Source organism: Brachycentrus maculatus, unplaced genomic scaffold, assembly GCF_059751285.1.
Source record: "Brachycentrus maculatus isolate JH-2025_06_01 unplaced genomic scaffold, ASM5975128v1 h1tg000180l, whole genome shotgun sequence".
Taxonomy (NCBI): domain Eukaryota; kingdom Metazoa; phylum Arthropoda; class Insecta; order Trichoptera; family Brachycentridae; genus Brachycentrus; species Brachycentrus maculatus.
Window position 1 is genome coordinate 1487085 of NW_028280931.1, and position 24579 is coordinate 1511663.

The 24579-nt window shown below is 33.5% G+C and overlaps 1 protein-coding gene across 2 annotated transcripts; it reads right to left on the reverse strand.

Annotated features, from left to right (window-relative positions):
• Positions 1-184: 184 nt before the first annotated feature.
• On the reverse strand, positions 185-23959 carry Spt6 (transcription elongation factor Spt6). Of its 2 annotated transcripts, XM_088262418.1 has the most exons (32): positions 23822-23959; positions 23329-23410; positions 23034-23236; positions 21306-21425; positions 19507-19521; positions 19116-19279; positions 18437-18564; positions 18228-18352; positions 17993-18133; positions 17624-17809; positions 17365-17507; positions 17138-17272; positions 16734-16903; positions 15842-16151; positions 14546-14711; positions 13575-13751; positions 12495-12710; positions 11982-12194; positions 11762-11899; positions 11104-11399; positions 10672-10873; positions 10439-10586; positions 10184-10332; positions 9414-9661; positions 8501-8705; positions 7876-7972; positions 6849-7060; positions 5797-6034; positions 5263-5378; positions 4434-4615; positions 3260-3397; positions 185-2596 (listed from the first exon to the last, which is right to left on the reverse strand). In XM_088262418.1, the coding sequence occupies exons 1-32, from the start codon at positions 23858-23860 to the stop codon at positions 2386-2388; spliced, it is 5313 nt and encodes a 1770-aa protein (XP_088118544.1). In that variant the 5' UTR covers positions 23861-23959; the 3' UTR covers positions 185-2385. The 2 variants fall into 2 exon arrangements, with proteins under 2 accessions (XP_088118544.1, XP_088118545.1); XM_088262419.1 differs by lacking the exon at positions 19507-19521.
• Between the last annotated feature and the right edge of the window lie 620 nt (positions 23960-24579).

Here is a 24579-nt window from a genome sequence, read left to right on the forward strand (position 1 = left end):
TATGCGCCTTTTTCCTATGCTACATTTTCCTTCCCTTATAATATGTATTATTTTGTATTTCTATTCGCATCTGCTTATAACTACTGTTTATACTCCCTAATGTCCTAGAAACTTACGCATACATCACGCATGTTACAAATAAGGAAAACATTGGGGGCAATAACAGATAATAAAAAAACTAATATCATTTTAACCATATTGTATTTATTGCTTTTTTATACATAAAATATCTCAGTATGAACAAGATACTGAAAATCACATACTTAAAATACAAACAGTAAGTAATAAAATATAAATATTTTATGATTACAATACACAACAATGCCCCAGTTCTAGTGTTGTATAACAATATTTGATTATTGTTTATCCACAATGGTCATAATTATTGTTAAATATATGTTTGAGGGAATTGAGGGAGGAAAAGAGCAAGGAGTTTTGTGATGTTAGGGTGTCATATAAAAAAATCTGAAAAACTTGGCTTGGACAGAGGGTAGTGGAAGGTGCTGCAAAGACAAGAGTCTAGCTCTTAAATTTTATATATATGTTTACATTTGGAAATGGATAACAATTTATCAATAGTATAAAAATAAAATCAAGATATCCGTCAATTACTAACTCTTAGTTGTAGTTCTATGGAACTGGGACATCGATATGTGTGTAATGTCATTTTTCTCGAGGCAGGAGTGTGTCAACATCATTCCAAGAAACGATAAACAGTCGATGTACGTGTTGGCTACTTAATAAATTAAACTTTAAAACGCATAGTATTAAAACTGAAAACATTTGAAATTCATGGACATGTTGGCTTCAGTAACACGTACTAGAAATTTCTTAACATTTTTCTATTAAAAGATTATTTATACAACCCAGAGCATGTTATGTGATAGAAGGCTAATAAACTACAAGTCATTTAAATATATTTTTAAATCTATTGACAGGGTTGAGAGGAATTTCTTTTATCTGTCATGAAAATCAGTGCTCCGCAACCTTTTCCCACCTACGACACACCAAAATTCTTCCTAGAACTCCGCGGCTCAACAAAAGCTAAAATATATAGGTAAAAAATTTAAACCATTTCAAAATTATTTTGTTATAGTAATTATTCTTTTCTACATTTCGAAAAATAGACAAAATTATTAAAATTAATTTGTCATTGTGTATTAAATACATAACAAATAATTATAAAATGTCAAATACATTAATTTGACTGCAGCACACCTGTATCCGGCTCGCGGCACACCAGTGTGCCACGGCACGCTGGTTGCGGAGCACTGATCTAAATTTTTATGCATTGAGATTGTCAATTTGGCTCACTAACTGAACTCACCAACAAATTCATGTTAACTACATATTTATGGTATATATAAATTGTAAACTGCAGTAACACTTTATACAATTGAATAAGGTACATATTTTCAAACCTATTACTTTAAAATTTAGATATGCCGGTAGAAAAAGGGCATTATAGTAATTCTAATATTAATTATATAGAAAAACGCTTAAAATAGCGAATGAATAGTTCTTATTGCAGACAGACTACAATCTTAAATATTAAACCAAAATGATAAATTGACATTGGCTTATCTAGGTTGAGACGTTTTGTCTCAATTTTAAATGTCTGAAACCATTACGTTCGCATCAGTTTCTGTGTGCGGCACTACAATATAGACTGAAGGGAACATGGCACAATGGAATTGTGAGGAATAACCAAAATTTTCTAAGGCCATTAAAGTCTACAAACTTTATACAGTTAATATTTTCTGAATTCCCGCAATATGAAAAGTAGTGACTGCACACATAAAATACAAAACTTTTCAATCTATGTAACTTTAGGTCTATGATCTGTTTCCATAAAAAAATTAAACAAATAGACACATGGACCACAGTAAATACTTAATTTCAATTCATTCTTAGCCAACGGCATTCAGTTCACTTTGAAGGATGCTTTCCTATCACAGAGTTGTAGTAGGAAGTAATTTCCATCGTCTTTATACCTATTCATTATGACATTTCATTACTTTTGTCACATAACTTCTTTTGGAAAAATGTGATTCTTTCCATGTTTTTGTTCAACATGGAAAGTATACGTAAATCTTAACCAACAAAGTAAGTAACACATTACAATAAATAAACTGGTTTCTCAACCAAAGAAAACACAAAGGTGTTCAGTTTGTTACAGGGTAGCAATGAACGAACCTGTTATTCCAAATATTGTAAGAATTAAAACGCAGCGACAATGAAAATCGCGTCTTGCTGCAACTTCATTATTTCATGTGAAAAAATTCTACTTATAGTTCTCGATACATCTAATAGATCATAGTAAAAAAATCATTAAGGAGAACAATCTCAAAGACGGGGATAGCCTTGTGTTGTAGAAAAGAGGAATCAGTTTTCATCATAGAGCGGTGTGGCATCTCCCAGGGACATAGATCGGGGAGAAGTGTTGGTGTGCGGGGTGCTCCGGGCCGATCGGGGGGTGGCAGACTGGCGGGAGGAGCGGCCCCCGGGGGAGGGTTGCGGTTGCATTCGACTGTCCACATACTGCGGCGTCTTCCTACCGACACTGCTGTCGTCGTAGCGGGGGGTCCTATTAGCACTGCGAATAACAATTTATTAGTATACTAAAAACTACATCTATAACTTCTATTTCACATTACTTTTTTCTATTAAATCATTTTAGGGTGAATCATGTGATTTTAAATTGAAGAGTATCTGTGATTACAAATTGAACAACAATTTATTTTCAATATATTTACAATTTCTCAACCCATTGTTTGCAGTTCATTCTTAACACTTAAAAGCGTCTTTTACATACTGTTGGTAGAGAGCGGGAGACAAGCGTTCTATTTGCTTATTTTTTACAGTGCGAGAGACACCAACAAATACTGTACATATCGGATTTGGGTTTGCGGTTACTTGTGATTAGTATACTGAGAGTCAGGTGGCAGACTGTTAGAGTATAATTAGGGTCAGGGTTGATGAAAAAACCGCCCTACAACAATGTGGTAACTTGAACACTTTTCTTGTTTTTATTTTACTTTTTGTCAATCCATAGAAAAATGAAAATATGGGATTTTACTTTAAGTTCAAATAGGTCATGATATGTAATTGTAAATATTATGTGAATATGAATTTGTAATAAAGTCATACAACTGTCAGATTTATCAATACATCTGCAAAAGTTATAAATCTTTCTCAAAACCGGAGAAGAGTGATTTTAGAAATAATTGTGTACGTAATAAAAATAAAACATTTTTACCTTCCACGAGGCGTACTTCTACCATCACTCCTGGGTGTTCCGCTGGAGTCTTTGTTTTTAAGTTTAGCCCAAGCTTCTGCGGCTTTCTGCCAATCCATTGGGTCATTATTGAAGGATGCTGCTGGTCTACCCCCGTGGCTGTGAACAAACAAAAATTAAGCACTTTCTCTCCGGAACAAAAAAATTGTTGAACAAAAAAATGATTTGGTCCTTTTTTATTCTAACCCTTATCTACTCACATTTTTTACATTAACATATTTGTATAACATATTTTTACAGTAACATTTCATGATTAAAGTCTATTTTTTAATAACATGTGGTATGTCTCTTCAAAATTAATAATGGTCCTAAAAGTGTTAATGTTGACTATGCATAAGTCTTTTCGGAAACCAGAACCTAAAATCTGGCCACAACCAAAGATTTTTTATACCTGGAGGAAATTGATTTTAATTATTTATTTATAATTAAATGAATGAGTTTTACGGAGGTAAAGAGATTATATCAGAAAGGTCGTACAAGCTCTTTGATTCCAAATTTATTTTGTCTTCTTCTTCTTGGTGTAAGCCTTGTGGCCTGTTTTCAAGAGGGGTTAGCCTCCTGCAATGTTGATTCCGAAGGACATCATGGCTGAAAAACCTACGTCAATGGTTTGGCAGAAGCACCAAATCTCTGTTCCGAGCTGCAGCATCTAAAGTGAAGATAGCCATGATGATCGCCGATCTTCGTTAGAAGTGGCACAGAAAGAAGAAGAAGAATGTTGATTCCCAACTGTCAATCCATCTCTTTGGTGGCATACCCGGGAGGCGTCTATCTTGGAGTTGGCCGTGCAGAGCGATGTGGGGGAGTCTGGATGGTTGCATTCTCCTCACATGCGCATACCATTCGTCTGATATATCGCATTTCAACTGCATTCAGTCTACTTTCATCATTTATTTATTGATTTGGCGTTTAATTAGTAGAACTCCATTTTAATTTATGTATTAACATTCGTTTGATAATGCCCTAACAGGGAGAAACAATTATCACAATATAATTTTTATGTGTTTTTGTTGATAAAATACAACTTAGTAGACTCAAAAAATCTGTGTTTGATTTAAAATTAATACATTTACTTTCATCATTATTTATTTTATGGTTATGCATTTTATTCCCTGGGAGTAGAAGTAGCGGTTACCTGGACGGTGTGTTGTGCGGGTAGTGGTGGTGGGGGCTGGGCGGCGGGGGCTGGTGGCGTCGGGGGGTGGCGGCGCCGGGGTGCAGGAACACGTCCCCGGAGGCGTAGCGCGGGGTGGCGCTCGAGTGGTGCGGGGTGCCGTACGGGGTCATGTACGGGGTCTGAGCCGACGGGGTGTAGGGCTACACAGAACACACATAACAATTCATCTCCATCAATAACATCATTTTGCTGCCAAAGTGAAAAATAAATATATTTTTTATATATTTTTATTTTAACGACTGGTTCCTATTAGTTACTATTTTAGTTAAAGGAGCAGAGGAAGACCGAGAAAAACATGGCACGATCAGGTATGCCAAATACTTGAAAGTGGTCAGGTTAGGAGTCGTAACAATCGGCGGGTATGTATAAGGAGATGCATGAACGTGGAAGAGGGGAAGAATGTTTGCAGACAGAGTGGTGTGGCGTTCTATTCTCTCGGCCTACCCCTGCGGGGAAGCGGCGTGATGGTTAGTTAGTTAGTTAGTTTTTATTTTTTCGGCATTCACTTTGTGGTAAGTAAGACATGAAATTAAAATTAAAACAATTGCTTTTTACCACTTGAGTTATATTTATTTTTATTTTAACGACTAGTTTTAATGCTTAAATTTTCGGGTTTAAATATCAACTATAGCAGTTTATATTTAGACCCGAAGATGGAAGCATCTGTGGCTTCCGAAACTAGTCGTTAAAATAAAAATAAATATAAATCAATCAAAAATAAATTGGACAGTAGAAAAGTTCCTGTGATCACACAATTTAATACATATGAAATAGAAATATGACTTACAGTATTTATGTACATATTGGCAGGAGTATGGGGGTAGGTGGCAGCTTGAGAGAGAGAGTGAAGCATGTGCGACGGGATAGTCTGTGCCACCCTCTGGATAGCTTCCGAAGACATTCCTAAGGAAGAAAAATAAATGAATAATTTAAATTTATGTTAAAAGTTAAGTGTAATAACAAATTCAACACTAGACATAGTTTAAATACCGAACTACAAATTCCTTACCGAGAAACATAAAAATATAATTGTATTCAAGCTTGTTGGAAACTCATCATAAACCATTATTGTACAGGAAGGGTTTATTACTTTTTGCGCTGGCCTCATTTCAAAGTCAGAAAAGATTTTTTTTTTAAATGTTTTTATATGAATATTATGTACTAATCTCTTTGCTAAGGTCTAAATTATATGTAAACAATTATAAAATCCCATCACCAGCGGTCCGCAGGCGTAAAAAAACATACATCCGAAATATGTTAAGGATATCATTATTTCTTGATAGTCATGATTGAATTTAATATTAATCTTGAATACACTTGCCTCCGCTGGGTGTGTGAGTATTGTACGGTGTCCTGACGGAGTTGCTGGAGCCGCGGGGGGTGGAGGGCGTCGCCCCCGGAATCGGGTCCTTGAAGTGCTCCTTGAACCAGCGCAAGAGGGAGTTCACTGACTCGAACACCTGCTGGCGGAAGCGGAACCCTTCGGGGGTCACGGTCACATACTCGTGCCGACACCTCTGCACGGGAAGGTACGACAAAAGGAACTTTCCCGGATAGTTCTGGAAATAGAAAGCATGGGATATTAACCGATTGAAATTATAAAATTAAAATTATAATTACTGAATACAGCCGAAATGCGTTTTCAGACGAATGTCAGGCAAATGGTGTAAATGGTTAAATCCATTACTGCCCACCGCCCTTGTACTTTACACTAGTTTGGTTTTTTCTTCATCTAAACACACCAAACCAATATTTGAAACGGTGTTCACGAAGGATGAAAGTAGACTGAATGCAGTCATAATGTGACTTCTCAAGACAAATATATGGCAAAATGTGATATGATAAATGTTTGAGTGGTGATATATAAGGAAATAAGTATAAGGATAGTAAAACAAATTTATGAAGCGAATGTGGTTGGTAATAGAACCAGATGACGACTAAGGAAAATTTGGCATGATCAAGTATTTCAAATACTTGGGCGTGGTCAGGTCACAAGTCGGAATAATCGGCATGTATGTATGAGGAGATGCATGAATGCGAAGAGGCGAAGATTGTTTGGAAAAACATGTTTTGAGAGATGTTTTATTCTCTCTGCCTACCCTGCGAGGAAGCACGTGATGGTTAGTAAGTTAGTAAGTTTTAGAAATTATAGTTTAGAAATATTTTCCTTCTTGATGGTCCACAATTCAACTCCGCATAAAAATACTGACGTAAATATGTAGCACTTAACTATTCTTTGTCCTAAGTTTCGGATTGAGATCAGAACTTGATATTTATTATTGGTGTTGCGAGTAATGTCTGATGTAAATGATAATAAATTATTACCCCATCATGTCAATTTTTTTAAATATTTTTAACTTGGCCTAAAAATACCTTGGCTGCTGAAAGGAAGTAGTGAATTTTGTTAGAATTCTTCTTCTTCTCTTCCTTCAAAGCCTCCTCCATCTTGTCCCTCATCCCTCCGAGGTTCTTGTAATATTTAAATGAAATAATATCCCTAGCGTGGGCGGCCATCGGTGTCACGTGACGGGCGATGATTTCATCCAAGTCTTCAAACTCTTCTCCGCCAATCAAGAGGCTACGACCTGAAACAAGACACTTCAATGCATAAACTGCGAGCGGGGAATCTTACGGGTTTAAATATGAACTCCAATCGTGACATTGTACAATATCCCCTCACATATTTCCACATATGTATCGCCATTCTGTCATTCTTTCATGGATTTTTTTTCACAAGCATACTTTAAAGTCCGCCTCCGTAGTGTAATGGTCAGTGCGCACGGCTACCGTTCTGGAGGTCCCGGGTCCGATTCCCAGAGGGGGATTTAATAAATATAAGTGATTTTTTCACTGTAATATTTATTCAATATTACCCTGGACTGGTACCTGAAGCGGAGGGCTGATCACCTTTCCTTCGTGTGTTAACGATCAAAATAACACTGCGTTTATATGATGGAGTTCCCTATGCACCATCGGGATGCGGATAAGGGTTCGAATGAATGAAAAAACTTTAAAGACACATTACATATAAGCATATGATTCACAATATTTTTAATTAATTAAACCATATCCGCTCCCTAGGTGGAGCATATGGAGTCCACAAACTGTCTCCAGGCTTTTGTTTTGAAATACTTGTTCACAAATCTGTATTTCTCCACATCAGAGTTATTTTTACATTTTCATATCTCAACATAGATGAAGAAGAATACGAAAGTTGTGTGTCAATTGAAGTATAAATACAACATCCGAAATTTTCGAAGTGTGGTTGTCAGTCACGGGTAGATGGTAGACTAGCCTATGGCAGGTCATAAAGGCTGTAAATATCCAGACTTCCATATTATTCTTAATCTATGTCGAGATATCAAAGCATATGATTTATGAAAGGTGTTTTATACATTACCTAAGGAGAATGCATTTTCTTTGCCTTCTTCCCGTACGTCTATATGCTGGTAAATACCATCAGTAACTTTCCATGTTACAGTTAAATGATCAGCTCCCTGAAATTTTTTATACAGAGTTCATATCTAATTTTAAAAATGAGCTTTATTTAAGAAATATTATTTTTTATACTGTATCTTCTCCAACATTCAGTATTTAGTTAATGTTAATGACAGTGGGTGATTGATATATCGCTCACTCCTTTCAAGAACGTCATAAATCAAAAATCGTCAATTTTCAGTTGTGCATGTTTTCGAAATGCCCAGAAAATGTACTATATCCCAGCAAAAGAGGCATATTTTTAACTTAATATTTACCCGCTACAGGGCAGAAAGTGATGTTTTTGCATTTTGAAAAAAGGGTATTATTTAATTATTTTTTTAAATATACTAAATATTTTTCAGATGGAGAAAAAACCTTCAGGTTTTACCTAGAAAGATACGTTGCACAGTAAAAAGTTCAATAAGTGGCTTGATATTTATTTTTTATACATTGTATTATATTTTTAAACTTTGAAAACGTTCTCCTGAAAAATCAAGTTATTTGATTTATGACGTTCTTGAAAGGAGTGAGCGATATGTACATACCTTACTACTAGGCCGAATAATGACTTCTCCTTGATCCATATTGGTGAGAATTTTTTCAGATTCGGAAAATGATATGTTGTGGAACGCCGGATGTACTATAACTCTTTTCGTATATTGTTGTCTCTGCTTTATTTGTTTCGCATCCGTTTCCTTTTTGGTTTCCTTATCTTCTGCGTCTTGGTCATAGAATGGATCCTTCGCAGGTCTAAAAGATTAAAGATGGTTTGGTTTATATTTAGACTTAAAGATGGAAGCAAAGCTTTTCATAGATGGAAGAAACTAGTCGTTATAACAAAATAGACTCAAGTGGTAAAAAACAAGTGTTTTTCTTTTACAATTTCATCATGTCTTACCACAAAGTGAATGCCGAAACAATAAATAAGATGGTTTAGAACATAAATTCCTGAAATTATTTGATTCCATGCCCATTTTTCAATGTCAATGTTTTTCACCACCAACCTTTGAAAAACTGTATCCCTATTTAAGATAATAGTAAATATTAGCGTGTCTATATGTTTTTTTTTTATTTGTCATTCATGTAACATATGCACTAATAGGAACTTTTGAAATAAAATAATTTTTAATTGAAGTTGTAAGTTATTTAATTTTTTTATTAGCGCACAAATAGTGAAAAACACTAAGAAAAAAATTGTTTACTTTTTATTTTACTTTCTTATTTACACTCGATACTGAATCAGAATAATGTAAAATAAGTTGAAATTTTCATGGTAGTGGGATATGTAATAAGATTTATGCTAATACATAGGAAACCTTGATTCAACATTTTTAAAGAGACATTTAATTTTTTGTACAAAAACATTACAACATTAAAATTTTAAAAAGAAAAAAAAATGTGAAAATACTATGGAGGCAACCAAAATTTAGGATCAAAGATATCTTGCATGTCACTAACCTCCAATCGTGATTTTTGTCTAGCAGATCAGAGCTTTTCGAAGAACATTCGACAGAAAATCGTTCCACATCTATTTTGGTGACCCGACAGTGGATGGTCTGGCCTTGTCTCACTCTCTCCGCCGGGTCGTCCACATGCTTGTCGGATAAATTCTTCACGTGAATATATCCCGATAGTCCGCTGTCGAGACGTACTCTGACCCCAGTGGCCTGACCGGGACAGGCGCCGGCATCAAAATGATTCCATACCTGAAAAAGAAAAATAACCACTTAAAGAGAGAATAAAGTCTTAAAGTGAGCTATGAGTGACCAGAATAATCATAGTATAACTTCAGATTTAGTACTGTAGTTTTAAGAAAAATCCAATTTTGTATCCTGACATAAATGACAATTACCGGTAGTATAAAAACACCTCTGTAGGAGGGGGTATGTTGTTTATGGACATAATTCATTGTTAATCTGATGCGTAAACAAAATTTGAACTCGTATGGTATTGACTTGATTTACAATAAATTTGGATGTAAACCACTACTGCATCCAAATTTATTGTAAATCAACCATAGTTTGAACCCGGATACTGCATTTTATTTTAACACATTCATTGCGTTCAATATATCGCGAACAATCATGAGATGCAGGAAAAGCATCAATTTTGAAATTGAAAAGAGAAAGCAAAATGATCTAAAAAGTATATCTCAAAACTATATTAAGAATATGAAATTTCTTATTGTATTAATAATAATTTGTGGTAAGAACTATGCAAAATATTACCTCAGACAATTCTGGGAAATCATTTTTCCTACAAAACTGACACTGCCACATTCCGGTTTCATCATTCCTCACGGGGTTGGCTTGGTCGAGCTGTTCTCGAGGAGGCTTACGATGGGAGATTCCAGCTACTGTCGCCAGAACCATTTTACCTGTGAAAGTAATACATATATGTATTCATATGAAGCTATGGAACATATTCATAAGGAACATACAAACTAATAAAATGTAAGCAAATAGCCAGCAATTAATACTAACCGACGTAGAACGTCTCGGGTGTTTCTTTGGTCAGCATATCAAACAATTCTCCAGGATTAGCTGTCCGGAATGACACCCTTAAATCTTTATACCGACAATTTAACTCGGCTCTGATATCATACAGGGTAATACTTTTGTTTCCGAACCCCTAAAATAAAATAAAAATAAAAAGGACGAAATCTTCAGGTTACATATGAGCATATTTTATTATAATTTTAACTAGGAATTCATACTTGTCTCTCTAATTCTTCAGCAAAGGCATCGAGATCTAAGTCTTTGAGTCTCTCGGGAGCATCTAAAATTTCTTCCAGAGCTCCGGCCGGGTTGGCATCTTCATCCTCGTACTCTAGAGCGTCCACAGCCATTTTTCTCGCCCACTCGTAAGTTTCGGGATGGACGCGAGAACCATCCAATACTTCTACGTAGGCTTCAGTACTGGACAAGAAACAGAACGACATTTAAATATGCATGTAAAAAGCAAAAATTAGATGTTTCATTTCAATTTGACACTATATTTATACTGTAATTGAAAATATAATACTTTTAACCTCTTTAAAGGAAACAAATTTTCAGATAGGTAACATTACATAGACTATGTCAAAAGAATTATTTTTTGAGACATATAAAACAAAATAAATTTAGAAAATATTATTTTTGGTATTTACCTGTCACCTAAGCTATTGGTGTCAATTTTGATAAACCCAGAACAGTTGATGAACACTTTGGGCCCCATGTGACACGAAGTTACCAACTGAGTTCTGTTTTCCAGTCTTTGGTTGGTTTGCTTGAGCATTTTGATAAGAGCTTGGCCCTTTCTGGGACCCAGACCGCATATAAACTGTACCAGGTTGACTGTTAGACCGGTTTGAACGGCTGTATTGATATCGACCCCCACTTCGTTAGTTCGATTCACAAATTCTAAATACAGGTTTTCAATCAATTCCTCTTTGGGTATTTGTTCCTGAAAATAAACAAAATAAATTATATTCCAAAAGATAGAGAGTAATTTTATTTGATTGCGTAAAAAAGACGAAGACTATGTTTAAACTGGAGTGAAAGCATTGGCAGTTTCTATGAATGTGTGATGCATTCCATAAGATCTAGGGAATAAAAATTGTATATGCAAATATATCTATAGACACACACCTGCTCTCAGAATGAAATATATAATCAAGTTAAGTATAGAATTTCCTGCAAATCACATTTCTAACTTCAATATTAAAATGTGGAAAAAATAAGTTATTGGTTTATGAATGAAATCTATAGTGTGACCATATTTATAAAATATAGTCACATCTATATTTATAAAAGGGAATTTTTTACCTGCAGAGGATGAAAACGAAGGCATAAAATTTCCTCATCAACCGTACAGAGCTGTGAATATTCAACTAACGGATCCTGCAATACTCTTGCTAATGACACTGCTTGCCTAAGAACTTCCGGATACTCTCTAAAGTCACTCTAAAAAGGTGAAAAATCAAACATTATTATCAATATATTTAAAAAATACAAACAATAAATGCATTAAAAAAAGTGTACTCACAACTCCTTTATTAGAATTGGCGTAAATCTTTGGTAGATGATTATCAACAATTTCTACTGGTATTCTGGGAAACTGTTCATCTTCAACTAATTCTGCGATGATGTCATTCAAGTCCTGTTTCAGCATGAGCGCATCGCGAGACTCTCCGCCAATAACAACAGCGTGAGGTTTTTTAGCAGCTATGAAATTACGCAAACATAACAGCTCTGTCCTCTGCAAGAAAAAAAATACTTAATACACCATGACAAATAAGCCGAAACTGAATTAATACAGAGATTAAAATCTTAGTGGTTATATGCACTAACATTACTAACATTTTTTTTTAATAAAAGAATATAAAAAATAATAAATGCTTTGGTGGTTATGTCTCTTGAGGTTGATTCAAATGTGCAATCAAATTTAAATGGGAACATGGGTGAAGTGTGATTTCTTTGGAAAGAGCTAAAAAATAACGTTTTCATACAAATCATTTGAAAAAATGGTCCAATTTGTGGATTAAAAAGATGAATCTACCTTTAAGTCTTTTTCATTGTGGTTGTAGGAGTTCTTTCTCTTGAGCAAATGTGGCATTCTCAAATGGTCGACAACTTCACTGTCGGGGTCTATTACACAGCAGAAGGCGGCCTGCGAGAAGTCTGGTACGTAAGCCAAGCCCAGGATCCTCAGTCCCTTGCTGGTGTCCCATTCATCATCATCTTCATCTGGGAAATCCACAGAGTAGGGAGCCACCTGAAAACGACCAAACTGTTACAGCAAGATACATATATTTATTCCCTTTCTCAACTGAGAGCAATAGTTCATAACCCACATTTTATGCTTTTGACAGACAGAAAGGGAAACAATGATACATGCAAATATATATATATATATATATATATATATATATATATATATATATATATATATATATATATATATATATATATATATATATATATATATATATATATATATATATATATATATATATATATATATATATATATATATATATATATATATATATATATATATATATATATATATATATATATATATATATATATATATATATATATATATATATATATATATATATATACATATATATATATATATTTTTAATTACATAACATCCAAGTGACTCTGAAATCTAGCTACGGCTTATGCAACACCGTTTATCATGTCCCTACTCAGGCTTCAACTTTATAAGTTTCATAGCCTATGCCTACTCGTGAGTGGATTTACTATTTATGTTTAAAGTTAGTATAATTTCTAGGCAAAAACACTTGCTACATGCATGCAGAGCATATATATATATATATATTTTAAAAACAATATGATTAAGTTGGTCACCGTGTACACTCTACATGTGTTACCAACATAGAATTCTTAGGGGCGCAATGTCGCCGCTTTTGATAAAACTGATTTTGACCATTTAAAAATTCAAATTGGCCCAGAATGGGTAAGAACTTTTTGCCATTTAAGTTGGTCACCCCATTTTTTTCCACCTGGATGAATTAAAAAATGACCTAATTATTGAAATTTGTTTATTTAACTGTTAACGTGTCAAAGTAGCTACACTTTAGCTTTTCTTTAATTACATTTCATTACCTTAATCCAGTTATACATCTTTCTGCAGCAGGCTTTGAGTACACAGTCCCTGGCTTCAGACAGGAGCTGAGCATGAAGTTCCTTCCTGAGATCGGGTATAACCATTCTGTTCAGAGCTAATGAAACACATTCCGCTCTTATCGAGTTCCAATCCTGAACATTCTTGGCAAACTCGTCCTGGAATTATATAGTAAAATTTTGTATTAAAAATATACACATACACAGTATCTTATGATTGCAGAGGGTATGTGCGAAGGCACAAACTACAGAGAACGGCCCCGCTTAAAATGCATGGAATAAATTATCTCTGACATGCGTTGTAGCGGTTACGCTGAGTTAAAGAGACGAGCGGAGGATAGAGACCGGTTAAAGACTGACCATGAAAGAAGCAAACCAATCATCACACAGATTGTAATCCATCAAGACACTTTTCAATTGCATTGAATAGTGAATTCCTAGGAAAATTGTGAAGTTAATACAGATTTAAAATTCTACTAAAAATGGTTGTAGGTGTAGGACAATATTTATATTTAAAACGTCTACCTCCGTAATATAGTGGTGAGCGCATTTGGCTACCATGCTGGAGGTACCGGATTCGATTCACAGGGGGGTCAAAATATATATAAAGGATTTTTAGTCTAATATTTATGTAATATCATCCTGGACTGGTACAAGAAGCGCAGGACAGATCACCTTGCTTTCATGGAATCGACAAAAGATAACACTGTGTTGATACAATATAAGCCAAATCAACTTCAGCCCTTGACTGTCCCCAACCTCTAACATATTTTGAATAATTATTATTTAATTAATTAATTTGAATTTAAAGCTAACAACCCAGAAAAACAAAACAAAACAAAAAGATGCAATGACATTCGCATCTGGTAAAGGTTATGATTCTATGGTTGATCTTGACAGGTTAGACCTAGTTCCATGATGAATCATTTATAGTATTAAAAAGTTACAATTACCTTCTGAAACAGCTGTTTGACTTCTTCAAGATACGAGGATGAGGTGTTTCCTTCGATATTTTCACTTAATTTGATTGTCAACAATTTATCTTCTTCGGCTATCACTAGCTTGAGATACTGATCATTAGACAGGTCACGCACTGGCTTGTTCTTTATGAACTTCATTCTGTAATGAGAATAACTGAAATACAGTAGATGTACATATCGCTCACTACTTTCAACAATGTCATAAATCAATAAACTTGATTTATCAGAAGAACGTTTTAAAGTTAAAGAATATAATAAAATGTATTAAAAATAATTATCAAGCCACTTATTGAAATTTTTACTGTGCAACAGATCTTTTTAGGTAAAACCTGAATGTTTTTTCTCGATTTGAAAAATATTTAGGATATTTAAAAAAATAATTAAACAATACATTTTCTTCAAAATGCAAAAACAACACTTTCTACCCTATGGCGGGTAAATATTGAGTAAAAAATATGCTGCTTTTGCTGGGATATAGTACATTTTCTGGGCATTCCAAAAACATGCACAACTGAAAATCGTCAATTCTTGATATATGACGTTGTTGAAAGGAGCGAGCGATATGTGATTCCACTACAATTTAAAACCTTTTAACATTTCAAATCTTTTTCAACCGTAAATTTACTTTTGTATTTAAAATTAAGTTGAAGTCAGTTATCATCATAAATCGAATTATGCACCCTTACTATTATCATTATAATTATTATTACCTGACTGACTCAAGTCGGTAGAAATTAAGTTTATTGTGGTCCCAGAAGAGCAACATTATTAGTTTCAAAATCTTATTATGTAATATCAAATTGAAGACTCACTGCTTTTTATAAATTTCAATCGATAAGCAAGGAAAACTAAAGGTAAATATTCTGGTGAAAGTTTTAAAGATGACGTTTATATCCATAGAAGTTAACCCAATAGAGGGTGAAGATAATAGTATTCAATTTATTCAGCCCTTTGACTGATGAGTTTTAATGAAGATTTTATTAAGAAAAAAAAAATTATATTTTTATTTCAAATATATGATATTAAGATATATTCGAAACAGGAAATAATACCAACATTGGGCGACTACAATCCCTACAATCCACACACAGAGTCACCATGCGAGAATACATTTAACTACCTCATAAAAAGATATGGTAAAATCAGTTTGAGCTATTATAGTACGAGCAAATCTACAAAGGTTCATTGTCTTGCCCGTATGTGGTACAGACAAAGGAATAAAGATAGGGTTGGGTAGGTTGGTGCGTAATATAGGTACAGTATACTCACGTGTAACAGGGATGGTTCTCGTCAATTTCCTTGAGCCCCTTCTTGGTCGGAGTGACGCAGACCTTGGACCTTTCGTAGAACACTTCTCTGATGCTGGAGCGGAGCAGCGGCTCTCTCGCCAACTGGATGGCCGCCATGAACTTGGCCGCGTACAGAACGTCCCCCGCGGTCGGAAACTTCTCCGACACAAACTGTTCGGCCGTTGCGATTGGTTCGTTGGGGTCCTGCTCCACCTCGTGGCGTTGGTAATTGTCTCTCAAGTTCTCCGCAAACTGCTCCGGGGAGAGACCAAACTTCTTCACAAACCCAGCTGCGGACAAAAATTACTCTTTACAAGACTGAATAACCTGTTGAGTTCATTCTTCACTGCATTAACAAATAGTTTTTAATACAATACTTATAAATGCATTTGATGCTAGCTGTATGTATGTGTTGCACGGTAGCCGTTAATGTTCTTTTTAATAAAATATTTTTATAATTAAAATATAACTTTTAAAATCACTATAAATATTTTATAATAACTTAATGTAAAAATTAAAATCAGGCTCTCTCCTAAAAATTCACTTATGTATAAAGAAACGGTTAGCTTCGAAACCGGTAGACATTATAAGTAAGTTATAATAAAATATTTATAGTGAAAGTTATATTTTAATTATAAAATGGAAAATCACAAAGTTATTGCTTCAAATATAAATTTTACAAAATATTTTTATTGCAAATGTACGAGTAGGTTCACTTGAAAAATTTTATACAAAAAAAAAACAATAATAATTAAAAAAAAAAAAAAAACAACAATGGCAACACTCGACAAGGAAACTTGCAGAATTAAATTGAAGATTTTTTATTGTCTATGGATCGGTCTATTTTAGAGTTACAAGTAAAATTAACTCACTTAAACCAGCTCTCCTACACATGGAATAAGGTCCGCCTCGCACAACCTGTTTCAGTCCTTCGTTTGGTGTTTCCTCAACTGGTTCATCCTCCTCCTCTGGTTCATCTAAAATTTCCGCATCATCATCGCCATCTTCAGCTTTTCGTTCCATGGCTATTCTCCGCTGAACCCTGTGCATATAGTAAAGAAAATGATGAATTAATGGGAACATAGCTGAATTTGAGAACTCAACAGCTTCCACATAGAAATAGTGAACACAGACAAATGAAAAAATCTACATGAAGGATTTGAAGGATTTCCATAATAAACACATTGCACATGTGCCCGTAGATACACTCAAGTTTAATTTTTTAAATTGAGTATTTACCCAACTACACTTTGGTGCTTATTAAAAATTTACTAACCTGCGGTTCTCTTTAGCTTTTTCCTTTTCTTTCGTCTTCCAAGCCTCTTGCATAATGGGAATTTCGTGAGAATAATATAATAGGAAATGGGCATGCACATCCTTGAGCTCTTCGGTTGTTTGTACCGCTTTAAGTCTGAAAATAAAAAATCAAACATTACAACTATGTTCACAAAAAGGATTATTATTTTTTATTAAAATTTTTGACTTTGAATCCAAAAAACTTACCTATCTATATCATCATCTTTAATTAATCTAACATTATCAGGAATTGGGGCATCAGGGTTCAACATCAGCTGGTCGAGTTGGTAATTACGCATTTTGTCAAACAACTTCAGAAGATTTTCTTTCCTGGATCGCAACTGACACCACTGAGAAAAAAAACAATGCATATTTAGCAGTTTTGTATGGTAGCATAGGATATAAAACAGTAAGAGTAAAAGTAAAAGAAACTAAATAATATATTTATATGCAATTATGTTTATACCTTGGCATCAAATCGGTAAACCTTCCATAAATCATTGATATTCAGTTCAGGCTGTACATACTCCTTACGATAGAAAGCTATGAATGGAACTTCCAAAGTCTGATTTCGCATATAATCTAAAGCTGTGCGAATCTTTCCAACTGTTTGTGGACCTTTACGAGTTCGTTCTCTAGACTCCGATGAATCCTGCAAATAAAGAAACGAACAACATGAAAGGCAATCTTTACACTGGGAATACCATAGATGCTAAAATACTAGAGAATTACCTGATACATTCGCCAATTAGAAAAGATGGCAAGAGTCAGTTGATAAAAATTGAGGATTTTCACAACTTTAGTTAATAATTGATCATAAACTACATATAATAACCTGTTTGGAAACAGTTGGTTTAGTGAATGCTTGTCGGTATATCCATTCTGCTTCTTCTTCTAATTCATTGGAATTCTCTGCAGTCGGAGTAACAGGCACTTCACGAATCTGCATCCTTTCGGGCACGTCTGTATTCCTAATCTATTTCGAGAAATTATAAAATGTTTAGTATTTATATGTAATTAAAATATGATAAAGTCATTAAATAATCTATATTCAATTATTAAGGACCAACCTCATTATCCAAATCTGTGAAATGTCCCCTTTTGAGTTCACTGGGTTCATAAATCTCAAATATAGACTTCTTCGTGGGTCGTTTAGGTTTAGCTTTCTTCGCCTTCCTAGCCTTGGCGGCTTCTCCTGAAATACAAATTTGAGATTTTAGTATTTCAGATAACCGAATGGTACTATGTATTAACAATTTAAAAATAAATACCAACTAACCATCATCATCTTCATCCTCAATATACTCATCTTCTTCGTCTTCTTCTTCATATTCATCATCCTCATATTTTTCAAATTCGTCATAGTCAAAGTCAACACCGAAAATGTCCTGTCCTTCTTGGAGTGAACTAATAAAGTGAAGAATAGGGTTTTTAAATACAAAATTCAATGTTTAAAGCAACAAATTACGTGTGTCATAATTCAAGTAAAAGCTCATTAATTTGGAGGATAATAATTTGAATTTTTAATAAAAATATGAAATTAAATTTAGATTTTAAAAAATCCAATGAAAAATTGTAAGTAAAAGTGTACAGTACAGGTAGATTTGCTAATGAATTTCCTACTTGATTCGATAGCTCACAACATGGGCTGTGTATGCACTTATAATTAGTGAACTCGTCATTAAAGAAAACTGAATTTCAAAACTACATATCAAGAAATTGTAAATAATTTTTAATTTTAATAACAAAAGTCAAAAATGAATATTTAAAAAAATCATGTTATTTTGCTAACAATAAATTTAAATCACTTGTGTGACATCCCTGCACATGAGTTCGTATATAAAAAAAGTAAAAAAAAAATATTTAGAAATTTTGGTCATTTCAAATTTCTTATTTTTACAATATTTATTACATTTTGAGGGCGGGAAGTAACTTTATAACAATTTTTTTACACTTACGCATCTGTAAATATAGGTTTCCTTTTCTTTTTCTTTTCCGCTATAGGTCTGCCATCATCGTCAACGATGAAATCATCCGCATCAGAATATTCGCCATCTGATGCTTCTTCATCAAATGCTTCGGTTTCTTTAGGATGAGACCTCTCAGAACGGCGTTCTTCTTCCTATTATCAGAGGCCATTTCTTATATACAGTAAAATAAAAATTGAATGATTACAAGGATGTTAAATAGAAGATACAGAATTGTTTAAGTAAGGAATGTTCGGGTTAATAAATTAAATAATAATATCAGAAGATGGGTATTGAACAGTGGATAGTATGAGAAAGAAGTGTGATTTTGAGTTTTTCAAAAGCGTTAGATGGTAGATTCTCAAAAACAAAACTAACTCACCACTTGTTCACGCTCCTGCATGGGTAAAATAAAACAATACAATATATTAAACTCACATAAACACAACTCTGGTTGAAGCATGCATTAAATTCAATAAAGCAACAAAACAATTTATTTTAAAACACATAAAATTTTGCATTTCGCTGCCTAAATATTGATTTGGTATGAATTAATTGAAGGGAAAATTATTTACACATATGGAGCATACAAAATTTAAAATACTTTAGGGTAAAAAAAACTTAAACAATCTCATTTATGATAATTAATTGAATAATAAAATATCTGTTTAACAATTTACAATATTATCAGCACCATATAATACTTGCGATATGTGTATTATCATTTTGGTAAAAAAAAGGTAAATTTTTTTCTTTTATAGTTTTGGAGAAAACTATATAAGAATTCTTTTATAGTTTTCAAGAAAATTGATTAGAATTTGCAAGTTAAAAATAGAAAAATCACTTCAGTTTTTATTTTGTATTTAATTAAACAATTATAACAACTGCTTTTGTTATTTTGTCTACAAAAATAACAAGTTAGCAATTACGAATTTCAATTAATTCTTAAATAAAAATTGAGGATGGATTTTATTAAAATCCTGGCAAGCCAAAAGTGGTCTGATTCTTGTGCATTGTAATGCAATTTTTATGTAATCCACAAGTAAAGAATGCTTTGTTTATAAACTCAATAATTAAGTCATAAAACTGATGTTCGAATTTATACATTTACTGTCAAATAAACCTAAATAATAAATCTACTTTTTTTAATGAAATGTAGTAAAATATTAACTATTCATAATTTGATTCGGCAGTCACATTATACAGTGTCACATATATCTATAGATTTTTATTATTATATTTTTTTTCTGGAACTGCATATTTTTAAACCAATCATACTAAATAATAAAAATTAAGTTAAACAGACACACAAGGCGGTATTTTTCAAAAAAGCCAAATACGAAACCTTTAAGCATAAATTAAATAAAAAAAAAACAACATTAAAGAAAACAAACAAAAATTTTATTTCAATAAATAAAAGTCCTGAATAGTGGTAAATATGTAAAATAAATCAATTATGTTAACCTTTCCTTTACGGTGGTAAAAAACTTCCGGGTACAACAGTGATATGTATTTTGACCACCATATGAAAATGTGAATAGAAACGGAAAAAAATGTGTATATTTCTAAATATTTCTTTTATTGACCATACTTGAAGTTGAAATGTAACAATTTTGTAATGTTAGCTGTGGTAAGTATATGAAAATGAGAAAAAATTCATTGCAAGTAGCCGCAATAGCTAGCGTAGCAGCATTAACGCAGTGTACGACGGTCTTCACACTACTGGCGCTAATAAACACGCTACGACACGCGCGTATATGCAAAGCGAGGCTTGAATAACTTTATATTATAATACTTTTATGTAATACGTAATTGTATTACGTAGGAATACAAAAATTCTGAGCCCGTATCTATTATATTTTATGTTGATATTTTAATTTTTAAAGTCGAATTGTAGAAAATACATATATATCACTGGGAGGTAAAGGTTAAAGTAAAATTTACCATTTACGTTTCATTGAATTACGTACCCTATAATTGCAAACCAAGGTTATACCTCAATATTAAAAACTAATAGTTGAGGTTATTAGTTACCCAACAAAGCCATATGTAGTGACACACCAGTATAATTGCAGTTTTTTCACACACATCAGCGAATTGATTAGATCAAAATTTTAAATGAATACCCGTTAGATAACCAGAATGCCATTGAGATTTTAGATATAATAATGGATTACTTACATCATCAGACCCTCCGACGAAAAGTTGGTCGGCGATGACTTCCCGGTCCAATCCATCGTCTTCCTGCTGCTCTCCATCACTCTCATCATCCTGAATCCTTCTCAGTCTTCTGAATTTTTTCTATAAATCAAACTCATTTTTAAATTCATCACATAAATGCGGTAAATAATAATACATGTCAGTTGGTTTTAGTTGCAAGTGATTCTTTAATTTTCAATTTAATTTTTTTTTAAATCCATACATACTATTAATAATCATAGTTTGGTAGCATTCTCTGGTATGCCTATATCTCATACACTACTTTGTCAGTGATCTCTCTTTAAAAAAAAACATCCAAGCAGTTTTTACACCGGTTGATCGTAGTTGATGGACAGCTAAGCTTGGCAATTTATTACTACTCTGCTAGATAGAAAGCTTTCCTTTGGGAAAGATAGACTTTCTCCAGAATCTTGCTGGAGATTCACAAAATGCGTTCATAGACTCTAAAAATCCTTTTTTTAAAAGAAAAAAGCATTCCCATGACAAACATCCCAATAACATGCATAGAGATGGCGGGATTAATTTTAAATTATATTGGAACCTGGCTATAAATAAAAACTGAAAGCCAGAAAGACTAATTATATAGTTATAATAAAGATATGAATTGAACTGAAAATTGTGATACCATAGACAAAAAAAAACTTTTGTTATTTCAAACTTAAAAGAATAAGACATTTTCATTAATTGATTCGGCAGTCACTTTGCGGTATTCAAACTTCAATTAAAAATGAATAAAATATTGATTTGACATTCAAATTCTGTAACGCGTCCGGTGACGGTGTTTGAAACGTTGACAAGCAGGACTTCAAACACACGGCATAATGAATTGTTGGGTAATATATCCAAAATTAAACAAGGTTTATTTGGTTGAATTCTACATTTATTTATGTATATGCTAATACGTGACGCGTTTCGTCTCCTTAGGACATTATCAAACACTCTAATAAATGTAGAATTCAACCAAATAAAGCTTGTTTAATTTTGGATATATTACCCAACAATTCACCAATATGGAATTCTACCAAATGTTTGCAGTTACAATAAATATATATACATGGCATAATGTCCTACAAAAATGCAATCAATATCTCTCAATATTATTGAAACAATATTGTCATCTACAACCACTACTTATATATTTAGTGGAATGGGGTTAATAAACGTACCCCTACTATTATATATATAACCATATCCGCTCCCTAGGTGGAGCATATGGAGTCCACAAACTGTCTCCAGGCTTTTCTGTCGGCTGCCAGCTCCCTTGCATCCTCCCAAGTCAGATCCGCGTCCCGAAGTTCTGACGAGAACTACCGACGAATTGTCAGCAGTGGTCGTCCTGGGCGGCGCGAACCTGATGCCTTGTAAAAGAGGCAAGCTTGATTAAGGCTCTCAGGAGGCATGCGGAGTACATGGCCAAGCCAACTGAATCGCCTTTTCTTGACGACAGTTGTGACCAAGATTTGCTGCGTCCTACGCCTTGTCTCTTCATTCCTCACAAAGTCAAACCACCGCACGCCTAAGATTCTCCGCAAACACCTATTCTCAAAGCTTAGTACACGGCTGCTCTAAGCCCTTGTAAGGTGCCATGTTTCACAGCCGTATAAGAGAACAGGAGCAATGCAGGCATTGTATAAGCGGCATTTGGTTTTCACCCCTACTATTATTAAGGTATTTTATATTTTTATTTACCCTTTCAACTTTAACTCCCAGATTCTCTTCAATGAGGTCATAATCTTCATCTTCAAGCCGGTCATCGAGTTCATCATCACTTTTCTTTCGTTTCTTAGCTTTTCCTCTGGATGTGTCTGAATCTTCCCCTTCACTGCCAGATTCTTCTATGGGAGCGTCATCTATCAAATCTTTCAGTTCTTCCCGAATCCTTTCCTCATCATCTAAAAGTGACAATATGTTTCAGTCAGAAATGCTGCATAAATTTACTGATTTTTTAAATTATGATTTTCAAAAATTATAATAAAATACCAACCATCCTCATCTTCCTCATCATCACTTTGGACAGCTTTACGTTTGGGCTTCTTGCGCTCCGGTTGTTCATCGTCGGACTCTTGCTACAATAAAGAAAATGATTTTACTTTTGGCACATACAATGAGACGATGCCCCAAGGTAAATATAACATATAATATATAGTACAACATGCACATTTTAGATACGTATGTTGAAACGACCGAGGTAAACTTCGCCAAATGTACACGCGACATAAAAGTTGACCCAAAATCGAGGATTCATTTGAGGAAAACTATTCGTGACATTACAGACTAATATCAACAAATTTGAAAATTATAATAAAGAAACAATACTGTAATTCGAACTCAAGAACTTTTGATAAAATAGTGATTAATTATTCAATGTTTGGCGGTGTAATTTTTAAGAAAATATGATGTTAAACATGATGCGTGCTAAATTTATCGAAAAAAGCTACTTTAACACTGACGTAATATACTGCAAAAAATAACAGTACCTCACTCTCCTCGGCTTCAGAATCAAGAAAATCGGCCATTTTAGAAGATTTTTATGAAAATAAATACAAAACTAATGATAAAATCACGCTGTTTTACGTTCGAAACATCACTTCAAAACGCAACAGCGGGCGACAGGCATAGAGAAACTATATTTTCTTCTATAATCAAAAATCAAATAACCTGTTCCTACCTTCGTATAAGTTAAATACCAACATTAAAATGCGTAAAAAAATGTATCTTAGAAAAAGTTCCTACTTATCTAGGAGAGGAATAAAAAAATGCAGTTATTCCTTGGTGCATCTTCTTTTAATTTTTATGAGAGTGAAAAATTAATTATTTTAAGGCTATTTAAAAGTATCCACAAGATTTTTTTACTTCTAAAGGCGTATTATTTTTTGTTTGCTTGGAAAGGAAATAAGTTTTTGGAGAAAATAATAAAAGTAATTTTTGGGATGTGTATTTTATCAGTTATCGACCTTTTATTTTTATAAAAGTGTAATAAATCAACGTGTATTGTAATAAACGAGTACATTCATTAGTTTTCTCACGTTTATCTTTAGTAATACCAGTCCATTATATTTTTTACAAAAAAATCATTAACCCGAATGGATTAAAAAATCATAATTTTGATGGAAATGCAGTTATTGTAGTATTCGATCATTAAACTATTGCATGTATGCTCATAATTATGCAGTGTTCATTATTTATCATCATGCAAGGCATAATTAATTGTGCACTGCGTACATACATAATAATA